Source organism: Lytechinus pictus, chromosome 10, assembly GCF_037042905.1.
Source record: "Lytechinus pictus isolate F3 Inbred chromosome 10, Lp3.0, whole genome shotgun sequence".
Taxonomy (NCBI): Eukaryota; Metazoa; Echinodermata; class Echinoidea; order Temnopleuroida; family Toxopneustidae; genus Lytechinus; species Lytechinus pictus.
The window spans coordinates 2,355,173-2,368,685 of NC_087254.1; the positions used below are offsets into that span (position 1 = coordinate 2,355,173).

Sequence of the window (13,513 nt, forward strand, 5' to 3'; positions counted from 1 at the left end):
AACCCCTTTTCAATTAAATTAACATGAGAATTGATGCTAATAGTGTTTATTAAACAATTGTTCTGTTGATTATTGAAGAGGTTTTATTGCGATGGATTTTAATTCAAACTCTTGTAGGATATTGACATCTAGGCCTTGTCTTACAAAGAATTACGATCGATCCAATCAATCCTAACTCTATGGAAATCCATCAGTGTCATTTTTTTTTTTCGAAAGGAAATTTGCACAATGTCCTCTGTATGCAAAGAGAAGCGCAGTGAATTTTCAAGAAAACAATGAATGCATGAATATACATCATAGTTAGAAAATATTTTGAACAAACATGCATAATAGATGTTGATGTTGCTGGCCGTCCATAGTTGTGATTGATCGGATCTAATGCAACTCTTTGTAAGACAGGATCCATCGATTGCAGCCATACTTTGGTGCAAATCAAAATTTACATCACTGCAAAGAAGTCCTCATTGTTTTCCAAGAGTAAACCTATACAAACTATAAAATATGGTATCAAATTATTTGAAAGAAAGTAGTTGTTCAGGCCATGCATAAAAATTACATGTCCATGTTCATATTCTTCCCTTAAATTTGTGATTTGTGAGGTTAAAGTTTTTTGCTGACTCACACAGTATATAAGGCAAATTATTATTTTTGCAATATTGGATCAAATTATTGCTTAAATAATTCATATTTTTTGCCAAAAAATAATAAATAGGTGAATAATTTTCTCTCTCAAAAAGGTTATTTTGAAAGATAAACTGCTACAAATATAGACTCATTGATTTGGCATTATTGAGACAGATAATCATATGCTTATGGATGGGTCAAAAGTATAGGGACAGTGATTTTCTGTTTAAAAAATGGCTTTTACCTGTTCTGAAAACCTTTTGTTTCTTTCTAAAATGGAAATTCTGTGTTGTCATTGAAAGTGTAGACAGCAAAAACATGAATTCCCTTAAGTTTACAAAGGTAAATTCAATGAACTTTCACACGAAAGTAAAGAACCAAACAAGATTTTCTGTTTTGATTTAGAGTAAACAGAAAACCACTGTACTGTACCAGAGTAATTGAAAAGAACATCAAAAGGATAATAAAAGTGCATTTATTTTTAATCCAGTTTCAACAAAACTGATCATTATCTATTGTATTTGTTTCATTGCTCATAGCACCAAGGCATTCCATAAAGACAGAAGATGGAACGATTACGTAAGAAGGCGGAGATGGGTCAGGTAAGATTAAATATATTCAATTTTGTTAACACTTGGTCTTAAAGGGATGAAGTTATTGAATTTTGAAGTTTATAGATATTTTGTGAAAACAGTTATATGCACATTGTCATGAATATTCATTAGGTGGGTTGATGATGTCACATCCCCACTTTCTTTTTTCTTATGATATTACATGAAATCATAAATGTTTCTTCTTTTCATACATGTGTACATGATGTGTCTCCATTATGATGAAATAGATTGCGGCAATAAATAACTAATGCACTTAATCAGTTGTCAATCCAATTGTTTTAGTTCTCTTGGTAGAAATTTTTTGAAAAAAACCTAATTTCATGTAATAAAATACTAAAGAACAAGTGGGATATGACATCATCAGCCCACCTAATGAATATTTATGACGACATGCCTAGAACTGTTTCACCAGAATAATGCAAATCTTTAAAAATTCAATAAGTTTGTTATTTGTTATCCGATTTTGATCAAATTTCCAGCATTTTGCTCTGTGAATTTTACTCTATTTATTGAGATAGAAATATCTCTAACCTGGACCATCCCTTTAAATTCACAAATGTGGGTTAAGTTAAGATTAATCCATGTGTGATAACCATTTGTCAGCTGGAATTTGATCCGCCCCTTTCAGCAGGTTAAATGCATGACTTCAGACAGGGTATTTAATCTATGTGTTACATTGATGTCATATGATAAACTCTAATTTGTGGGTTTGAATTGTTAACCTACTTTGTGAATTCAGGTCCTGATGTAGCTGATTTTCATGACAAAGAACCATATGTCTGTCTTGTCTTTCCGTTAATGCCCACAATCATTATATTGATTATTATGGCATATGGCAACAAAAAGCCTGGTCCATGCATTTGTCACCAGTCGAATCGACTCATGTAATAGCTTGCTTTTTGGTCTTCCCCAAAAAGACATACACCGTATACAGATGCTGCAGAATATTGCAGTTAGGCTGGTAACTCGCACTCCTAGACAACACAGCATTACCAGTACCCTGAAGAAATTACATTGGCTTTCTGTTGAAAAGCGCATCACATTCAAGATTCTTTGTTTAGTTTTTAAAGCTCAGCATGGCTTATCTCCATCATACTTGTCCAATTTACTAAATGATTACAACCCACCCCGTAACCTTCGATCAAGCAAACAAGTACTTCTTCAAATTCCCAAAACCCACACAAGCTTTTATGGTAGCAGATCATTTGCTGTAGCTGGACCAACCCTTTGGAACAAATTACCCCTACATATCAGACAGGCATCCACTTATTCAACTTTCAAATCCTTACTCAAAACCCATCTTTTCCGAAACTCATAACTACATGTAGGTGTAGTATAGGTATTTATTTTATAGGTAATAATTGTAAGTTTAAATATTAAGTAATTCTGTAATTCACAAGTCTATTTTCTTTGTTTGTAGCATGTTTACTTTGTAACCTTTATTGTAAAGCGCGTACAGTACTTACAGTTTATTATGCGCTATATAAGAAAAGTATTATTAGTATTATTATTATATGAACGTCAAGATTGACTTGACCTGAATTTTGCCGGGACCGGCAGGTGACCATCGACCATGTTGCATAAATGATACTATTATAGTAACTCTGCCATTCCATAGTAATTACCATGGTAACAATGCTTAATAGCCAAAATCAAAATTCTTTAGAAGCTACCTTTAGAAAGGTTAGGGGTCCAGGGTATGGAAACTGATCTGAATACTTGTGCAAACCTAAACTTGGGTGCAGTTAATTGGTGCATAACTAGGATCTGCTTTTTGAAATCAATGTATCAATTTGTGTGTTACTTGTAATTAAAAAAAAAAATTATATCTTGGAAAAATTTGATAAAGACGTGCCTTTTGGTAATCATTCAACTGGATTTTTGTCACGTAAAAACGGTAATAAATCCCAAATCATGTAGGAAATAGATATTTATGTGGAGTTGCTTTTCACAATCAAAGTTATTTTGTCACTGTAGTCAATGACTGTGTAATGTTAAAGTTTTTAATAAAGCTGCTCGGAGCCCTATAATGCAAAGCTTAGTAATTGATTGTGGGAATTATTTTTACAAATGACTGCATTGACCATACTGTACAATCAATCATAAAAATCAGTTGCTTTGGGTTTTTGGTCCCTGGTCCATATAGACAGAACCTAAACATTCTGCCGCTCTCTACCCAGGTGAATATGGATATTTGTTAGGAGATCATGTTTAAGTGCAGAAATTTGATTTGAAATGGCCAACTGATTTGCATGAAATGTGACATAAATAACTTTTGTAAATGAAAATAGAAATTAAACCTTTTTGCCACTTACAACCCAGGGGTAGGAAGAAGTGAAAGCATGCATTTGATTATATGTTTTCTTTGTTTGACCATCTTACCTGTAGGAGATGTCAAATAAAGACGACCGGTCCCTGGAAACAGATACCAAACCTTGGACTTAAAGATGTTTCACTTCAGGTGGATGTAGATGAAGAATGGGACTGCCCTATTGCATTATGGGCCATTGGAACCAACGGTGATGTTGTTACAAGACTAGGGGTGACAAGGGCATGTCCTGAGGTAAGAACAAAGTCAAAATCAGAAATGATTAAAAGGAAAAATGTGTTATATATTTTAGTGTGTTTTCTATAATATTCTACAACAAAGCTTCATAGTTATGCTTTGGGTAACTTGTCGAACATCTGTTCCACATCTTTTTGCTGGAACCGAGCTCTACCAGGCACTATGCGCCTTTTCATAGAGGCTTCCCCAAATCCAATCTGAAGATTATCCAACAAGGATAAGCACATCTGGGAATAAGACCCTACTCCTGGCTGGAATGCCATGCTCAGAGATGCCAACTGTTCTTTTTGTTTGCATTATTTTATACCATTTGTTTCAATGAAAATACTGCAGTTCTCATAGAAATACTTTTCCCCAAAATTATTTCTATTGCAGAAAATTTAAAAGACTGTTTTTCTAACCCTTAAAAATACAGCAGTTTGTTTTACTAGGTTGACATACCTGCATGCTTATTGTGCTTATTTCTCAGAATCATGTAGCACATATTTCCTTTACATACTTTCAATCACTTAACCCTAATTCTCCCGGGGGGGGGGGGCATTATGGCCCCCCCTCGACAATTTTTGCGATATATCTGCTGCGAAAATTTTTTTGACCTCGCCGCTCACTGACTTTTTACTTTCAAGTCTCGCGCAAATTTTGAGACCAAATTTGTGACGCCCGGGTACGCGGTTACGACATTACGCAACATTATGTAAGTGCATGTCAGACCCAAAATTGCTCATAAACGTGATTTCATGTACAAATCCAATGCAAATTGTGTATTTGGCCAAAATTCATAAATGTATCATTATTTCTACTTTTAATGATCAAACTTAATTAATTTTGCCTTGTTTATGATTAGAATTAAGTCTGGAACGATTTCCATTGAAAAAACAATAAAAAACAAAGAAATACATAAGAAATTTAAAAAACAATAAAATACATAAGAAATCGGTCTTGGTACCATAATTTTTTTCATTCACAATTGTTAGGAATGCTATAAAGAATATTTTCACCAAAAAATAGCATTCTAGGAGCTTTATTTAGTGAATCAGAGCAAAAAGTATGATTTCATGAATAAATTAGCATAATTAATTCATATAAAATAAAAATATATGAATTCAGTGAAATTTACCAATGCAACTGCGTAGATTACGTCATTCTCTACCATCATGCAAATTTTCGTTGTGATCGTGCAATCCACGGCTGAGATCTTAAGGGGGGGCCATTATAATGCCCCCCCCCCCCCCCGGGAATGACAAGAATCAGAATACCCCGGGAGATTGAGGGTTAATGGTCATTTGAACTCATTTTGAAATAGTTATAACTAGTGACCTTTTTTATTTCAATTGATTGACTTCTATCAGGGTACAGCATGGATGCATGTTCCTACAGATCAGCCATTCCAGTCAATATCTGTGGGAGGAAAGTTTAGAGTCTGGGCAGTGGCTCGAGATGGTTCTGCCTTCTATCGCAACAGAGTTAGTGACTACAATCGTACAGGTATGTGATGATATGTGATTATATTAGTATAAATGATAATGATAATAATAATAGTGTTTCCCAGTGTTTCATTACAAGGTCTTTTGAGTGTATAGTCTTCCCCTCATAGTGCCTTTGCTTTCACACAATATAGTGTAGTTTAATGGAGTAATGATTTATTGATTACAAATTAATATGTAATGCAAATCAAATTAAAAACATAAACCAAGTAAAGATATTTTTCACACCATGTTTGATTGAATTCATATATACCCAGGTCTGAGGTTGGTCGCTGTTCCTTTTCATCTAACATTCATTAACTCGTACATTAGCCGATGATAGAACATTCACTGTGTCAGCTTCAAAATATTGGGATAATTTGCTATGTTTACAATTACACAGTCTTCATAAGTGACTTTTATTCAGAAATGCATTCAAAAGACATCATCTTTTGAGTAGTTTGTAGCTTTAAGATGACAAAGTTTAATTTGTTTTGACTTTCACCCCCATACAGGTGATACCTGGTTTCATATCGCCCCGCCCTCAGTCGCCCCTCTAAAGCAGATCTCAGCTGGCCTGTGCTCTGTATGGGCCATTGATGTGCAAAGTAAGTTAAATTACTAACACTGATATCATTGCTTATATACATGGAATTATTAGTATTATTTGATACCTCACATTTTTCCAACCATCTACCAGGCAGTAAAACTCTTTGTTATAAATACAAAGAAACAAGTCTCCTCTAGGCTTAGACACCGCTCTTTTTCCACAGAGATGCATTCACGAATGGAACAACCTCCCCTCAAATGCAGTCGAGAGCCCATCTGTAAACAGCTTCGAATCCAATTTGTTGAAATATTGGAACTCCAGAAAAGAGAAATTTGACCCTAATGAAAGTTCTGCCAGTCCATGTTCAAATGCTGTACAACACCTTTGAAATTGTTTGGAATTCTTCATGAGAAGTCATCGGGAGGCAAATAAGTTATTAAATTTAAATGCCTACATCCAAGGTATTAGAGAGGATTTGTTGCATTGTTAAGTTTTTGTATGACTTTAAATACTAATATAGGAAATGAAAGAAAGGCAGACAATTTATTTAGCACATTTAAACTGCACCCTTTGCTTTGAACAATGTTGGCCATGTGTTCAATAAATATATATCACTATGTACATGTAGCCAAGTCTACATGCTGTGGCCCACTGATGTGTTGAAATAATGTAATGAATATGATTGTGAGATTGTTATTTGTCATAAACTGTTGCCTATTTAATAATTGACTCTTGACTGTACCAAATTACACCTGAGAAGAAGTCTGGTTAATTGTTCTTCATATTTTTTATCTTCTTTCTCCTTTAATTTTGTGTTCTGTCTTCTTAGTTTGGTATTCTGTTTCTTTTTTTTTGTTATCATACTATATATATATATATATTTTTTTTTTTTTTTCTTTCCAAAGAAATGTTTTTGCTAACTGACAATTTCACAAAAGGTGCAGGATAGTGTTTGGGGAGAACATTAAAAAAGATCCATTTTCTTTAGCAAAGTACAATTTTTTTTTTTGGAAGAATATTTTTTAATGATGAAATTTAGATCCCTGGGGAGAGAATTTGACTATCAAACAATGCATGGGGAAACAAGTGATCAGTTAAGTAATTCAAAGTGCAAACATGTGCAAGTGTTATTGTCCATTTCTTTTTGCAGTGAACCTGTGGTATCGCCAGGACATCACTCCAACCTTCCCAGAAGGCACTAGGTGGATCCATGTTAGTTCTCGGGTTCGTAAAGTATCAGTTGGCCCTCAAGATCAGGTATTAATCCTCCTCAATTCACTCATATATTTTAATACCATGTATCAAAAGCCTTCCCTTTTATGGTGTTCTAATGGATCCTAATGAAATGATTGCCTACAATCTATCCCATGACCTGTAATTTGTTTCATATAATGGGAGTTTGTTAATGACTGGAATAAGAGACTTGTTCTATTGATCAGTCGTGATTTAGAGATGAGAATGCTTTAATAACAAGGATCTATCTTAATATAAAACAAGAAATAGATATCGTCTTGCTCAGGCATTAGAATGATTACACACACTTGTTACCTATAAAACAGTCCAAACGCCTTTGGCTCTGCCCTGGGGCATGTTAGAATTCTTTAAGAAAATCCTAATGCATGTAATAATAATAATAATAATAATAAACAGTTCTTGTATAGCGCATATCACGATTATGAATAATGTCTCTATGCGCTTCAAAAGGACTTGGATATTATTACCCAAGCTGTAGCTTGGCAGCCGTAATTACTAAGATTACAGCGCACACGCATTTCAAGGAATAAATTCCTGCCAGGTACCCATTCACCTCACCTGGGTTGAGTGCAGCACAATGTGGATAAATTTCTTGCCGAAGGAAATTACGCCATGTAATTCTAACTAGCTTTACTGGTGTGTGTTATCTCTATAATATTACTTGCATTCTAAACATCTATGATAAGAGCTCATCCCTTCTGATGATCATCCACACAACACCTCATCTTTAAAATTTAACTTTGAAGTCAGATTCCTACTTGATCAAACCATGGAGCAGGAAGTGTCACAATGACCCCAGTAGAACTTAGTCTAGGGAGAGGTCATACCAACTTCCAAGATAGTTGATTATCCTGTCAACATGACTCAAAACTACAAGTGGAGACCCCTCCCCCTGGTGCAGACACGGGGGGGATAGAGTGTGAACCATAGGAAAGCTTGTAGTTTTAATCGTCGACTAAACTTAAACTAAACTTGAAGTTTGCTAACTCTGGAGTATGTCTACTCAGGGGTAAACTGTGAGCAGATCATCAACGTTTAAAAGTTGGAATTAATCTTAAAGTTTAGAAGCATTGGATGAACCTATTGTATCAGACCTGAAAATAAAAGCAAACCATTTTCTTGCCTATGAAGAACTCATTTTTCATCTCCCATCGTAAGTAATCTTTATTGTATAATAATTTTATTTTCAAGGTTTGGGTGATAGCTGATCAAGTAGATGGCGCTCGTGGCGTGGTGTGTCGACGTGATGGGATTGGATCAGCTAAACCTATGGGGAAAGCATGGGACAAAGGAGCTGGGGTAAGCTGTTCTTTGATGTCATATATCTCTTAGGACCATAGAAATCTCTTCAATTTAGACAAAATTCAACTCAGATGTTATTATTATTATACGTCTTGCATATTCTGGTCTGAAATTATGCCTCAAGTTAGACGATTATTCAAATTATGAAGGATCTACTTTATTTATGGTCCACTCTGTGTATAATACTTCAATATTTCTCCCATCTTTCCTTCCATCTTGTTTTAAACAGGGAGGCATTATGCATCTCTGTATACGAAGCTGCACCAAAGAGTTAGAGAAAGATCCATTGGTAGAGGATATCGCTATGGCAACCATCCAAGGGAGTGCATTAGATACCAAGAAGAAAGAGGATCCTGTAAGGCCGTACACAAGCTCTGATGGAAATGCTCTCTGCTAATCAAGGTTATCTATCTAATATGGAACAAAGAACCCGATAGGATGATATGTAATTTGCTGTCAAGTGAATCACGTGTTTCACCAATCACAACCTTTGGCTTTCTCAAAGATGACTTTGCTTTGATGAATTGTTCAAACTTATTGGCCCGTATTCTGAAGTCAGGTTTAACTTAGACCATGGTCTAACTCTGTACTAAAATTATGGGAAGCCAAAAGTGTCAAAATTTTTATTAAGTTGTATGTTTCTTATATTTACTGTGCTCTTTCCTGATTCTTCAATGGTGAAGACAATCATCCATTTATACTTCCTACACAATTACGAATGATTTGAGAGCCAAATGAGCTGGAATGTGATATCTTGACTCCTAGTGATTTATGTAACAATTGGCTATCCATACTTAAACCACAACTTTAAACCTGAGTTTAAGTTAAACTCGACTTCAGAATACGGGCCATTGAGTTGTAGATCAAGTGCAACTCATTCATTGGGAATCTGAAGGATTATAAGAGGCTTGCCAGGTAATAGCAATACACAATATATACACAATGGATTTTGAATATTGGAATCCAGAGAAATGAATGAAAGACTACATTCACCAATAAAGGTGGGGACTCTCAGACCTGCCAACCTGTACGTTTTAGCCGTATTTAGTACGTTTTTGCAACCAAAATACGGCAGTACGTTTTTTCTTTGAAAAATATGTTTTTTTTTTTACTAAATCGTAATTTATTGAGAAAAATAATCTCTATATGTCTCTATTTCATAAAACGTGCACAAATATGGTTATTAGATCAATGTAATTTCAGGTAACTTGTTTTTTTTTCCAATCATTTTGTTCAAATCAGGGTGAAGATATACACACGTTTTAATTGTTTTTTTTTCATCTGCAAGAGCAGTGCGCATTTTAGCTTGCATGCAGCTTGAGCGCCGCGATGAGCGAGTGCGCCAAGCATTTTATTATGAAATACACTTTTTTGGGGAAAAATACAGTTTTTTTTATCACAGAATACAGTTTTTCATTCCCAGAGGTTGGCAGGTCTGGACCCTGTCACAAAAGCCTTGTGACTAATTCAATCAACCTCAACTATATGGAAAATTGGAAATGTCATAATTCTTCATGCAGAAAATGTTCACAACGCTTCTCTGGAAATAACAAGGAGCAAAGTGATTTTTCAAGACATTGATGAGCATGGATCATAGTTAGACTGCAATTTGAACAAATCTATGCATTGAAGACACTGGTTGTGTTGGCTTTCAATAGGTGTCATCGATCAGATTGATCGCAACTCTGATTTAACAGCTCTCAATGGTCTACTACAATTTATCAGATTTATCCTTGATAAAGCATGGTCTGGTAGATCTTGAAATACAGTATGATATGAATTTAAAAGCAGCTGATTACAATTAAAAATATTCAGTAAAATATTTTACTGTAGCTGCAAGATATGTAGATTGCAAAAAGGCCTTTTCTTTATTTTGATCTACAGTGTATGTTGGAAGGGGAAATTTCAAATGCCTAAATGCCTCATGCTTTTGCTTTGACATATTTTGCCTTTAAGATATAAAAAAATATTTTGTCTTATTGCAGAAAGGCTTTTAAAAAAAGTGAATCACAGAATCTGGCTCTTACTCACAAGATGAACAGGATAATCTACCTATTAGTTTGGCCTTAAAGGAGAATAAAAATTGGAGCAGGTTAGCTTTTGTGAAAGCAGAAAAATCAAAGAATAAGATTAACAAAAGTTTGAGTAAAATAGGACTAGCAATAGAAGAGTTATGAGCATTTGAATGTCGAGATCACTAATACTATGGAGATCCTCCCATTGGCAATGCGACCAAGATCTATGATGTCACAGATGAACAACTCTCCCCTTTTGGACACTGAAAATATACCCCAAAACATCTCTTTTTGCTTATTCTAATCATATGACAAACGATTCATCAATGATATAATGTTGTGAAACCTCGGTACTTGTCCTCTCATAAAGAGAACACCTCACCTTGTGATAGACTCTATAAAAGTGAGAATATAAGTGAAATAAGTACTAAAGTAATGAGGGAGTTGTACGTGTGTGACATCGCAGATCTTGGTCGCATTGCCAATTGGAAGGATCTACATGGCATTAGTGATCTCAATATTCAAATGCTCATAACTTTCTTATTATTCATTCAATCTTCCTCAAACTTTCAACAATATGTTTCTATGATTTTTCTCTTTGATATGGATTCAGCTGGTTTCAAGGGTTTCATTCTCCTTTAATATAGCTACTCTAACAGTGTTGTTTACATTCTGGATGAGATTACATCTCTTAGGCATCTCATATAATATTCTAGATTTAAAACTAATCAGAAATGTCATATTAAAAAGAGTCCTATTTTCGTGACAATATTTGATGTTCAGTTTGAAAGAAATAGGAGATGGGCATTCTTTCAAATTGTATAATGGGCTTTAGGAATACAAGATCATGTTTTTTTTGTTTTATTCAACTGGAATGTTTGATCAATTAGTATAAAATTTTATTCAACTGGAATGTTTGATCAATTAGTATAAAAAAATAATTTTACAAATGTATTATGTTTGATCTATATGAAGGGAAATTATCAGTAACATGTTTGAATCACTATGGCGATATCTACTAGTATGTAAAATGATATTTTTATCATGTCTGCTCCGTCAATAAATTGATCTATGCAATGGAATGATTTTGAATTGAGGGATGAAATAGAGGTGTAGATGTAGGGATATCTATTTATTATATTTACATTAATTACATTTTAATGAGAAAGATTGATACATCACAATCATAATGTTTGTTTTAATCCTTATTGAAATAATAATTATCAAGTAAAGACGATCATTTTCTTGCCAGTAATTTTGTAAGTTATTTGATTTATTTTGATGCTTTATATACATGTAGTTGAATGACAGTGAATATAATTTGGGCACTTGTACTTCAGTAATATATCATCAGAAAAGATTACGGGGTGACTATCTACATGTACTTTCCCCTTGATATAGGCCTACTTGTACTTGTGCCACTTAGCTGGTGTTCCAAGTTTCTTTGCATTCAAATAAATCTTCCTTCTTCTTGAGTTCACTTGATATTTAGGATAGGATGTCATCATCTTGATAATCTTTTTTTTCTTCAATTAAATCGTGCAGCTTAACTCAGTTGCAACAGTTATCTGCAAAAGTTCAACTAGGGCACTCTCATGATTTAATTTATTGAATAGAATTAATCATTCTGGTATTTAATAGTTGTTATTTATTAATAATCTTTTCAATTTTATTTACACAGTTTGGCATGTTGAGTTTTTAATAAAGAGCTACATTCCAAAACAACCCTGTCTGATTACATAAAGTAAATAGTTATTCACAAAAAAGAAAAAATCATTGGAAAAAGCAGTAGCTGAAATCAACCAGAAAAAAAGAGCAGATTTAAGATATATTTATTTGTTTAAACTAGAAATAGAACCTGAAAATATGAATAAAGAACAAAATAAGCAAAATTATAATTGAAAACTAATTTTAAAGTTTTATGAGTGCTTAACTCTGAGTTTAGAATGAAATCATAGGAGTCAGCTTTTATTCTTTCAGGGATGTTATCCATTTTTTCAGGGGGATTTCTGGTGATTTTAATGGGATTCAATCATGTATTTAAAAAATATCTAAGTCTACATATTTTCAGAAAGAAAAGTAATATTATTTCTAAAAAGATTACTTTTGCTTATTGCATTGTATTGTTTTTAATCAAGTATTTTCAGAATAAGGGGGACCTTTCCTCATGGTTAACTTGAATCAATCTATTTCAAATCAATCATTTTGTTATACCCTTCTATGTGACATACAAATAAACAGTTATGAAGAATTTGCCTTTCCCCATTGGCAGTACACTTATTGATTTCCACTCTACTATTCAAGTAACATTGTGATGAAGGTTTGTCTAAAGGTTTTCTACAGATGTTGTTATTACTATTATTATTACTTATATTATCATTAATGTGTTGTGTACACTTTTGAAAAGAAACTGCAAGTATTTTATTCAACTTTACTTCTTCTTTTGATAATAATTTGGTGCTTCTGTTTTGATGAATTTAACTTTGTCTTCCATCATGTTGAGAATGATTAACTTTTTATGTGTTTTTCCGACATTTTCAAAGGTCCCACTACCCTTGTATTCATATATCAAACAATCTGAATTTTATACTTAGAATGTCTTATCATGTTTTTGAGTTGATAGAAATAATACAATCTACCTATGTACTTAAGTCAGATCATCATCATCATCATCATCATCATATCAGCCATGTTCAGCCCACTGCAAGAGTTGGTGCCAAAGGTGCTTGTCTTGTGCTGAAGCAATCCAATTTATGCCAATGAATTTTGTGAGCTCGTCACTCCATCTCAATTTTTGTCTACCCCGATTTCGTGGTCCTAGCCATGGTCTCCATTCTGTGATGCGTTTGGTCCACCTATTATCATGTGATCTTGCAAGGTGGCCAGCCCATCTCCATTTCGTTGATTTAATTGCTTTGATTATGTCTATTACTCTAGTCTGGCTCCTAATCCATTGTATGGTTTTCCTGTCACGTTTTGATATCCGTAGCATTATATGTTCCATACTGTGTTGAGTGGTTTTTAATTTCTGTTCCATTTTCTTTGTTAAAGACCAGGTTTCAGAACCATAGGCCATTGCCGGTATAACGCATTAATTAAATACTTTTCTCTGAAGGCAAATTGGC

The 13,513-nt window shown here is 33.9% G+C and overlaps 1 protein-coding gene across 1 annotated transcript in view; it reads left to right on the forward strand.

The window, feature by feature from the left end:
- The window catches only part of LOC129268946 (tectonin beta-propeller repeat-containing protein 1-like), a 37,756-nt gene extending 26,471 nt beyond the window's left edge, over positions 1-11,285 (forward strand). Inside the window, exons 18-24 of the mRNA XM_064105120.1 lie at positions 1,164-1,226; positions 3,627-3,801; positions 5,154-5,289; positions 5,783-5,875; positions 6,968-7,074; positions 8,263-8,370; positions 8,603-11,285. Of these exons, the coding sequence (XP_063961190.1) occupies positions 1,164-1,226; positions 3,627-3,801; positions 5,154-5,289; positions 5,783-5,875; positions 6,968-7,074; positions 8,263-8,370; positions 8,603-8,770 (850 nt within the window). The 3' untranslated portion in view covers positions 8,771-11,285. The remainder of the gene's footprint in view (positions 1-1,163; positions 1,227-3,626; positions 3,802-5,153; positions 5,290-5,782; positions 5,876-6,967; positions 7,075-8,262; positions 8,371-8,602) is intronic.
- The last annotated feature ends 2,228 nt before the right edge of the window (positions 11,286-13,513 follow it).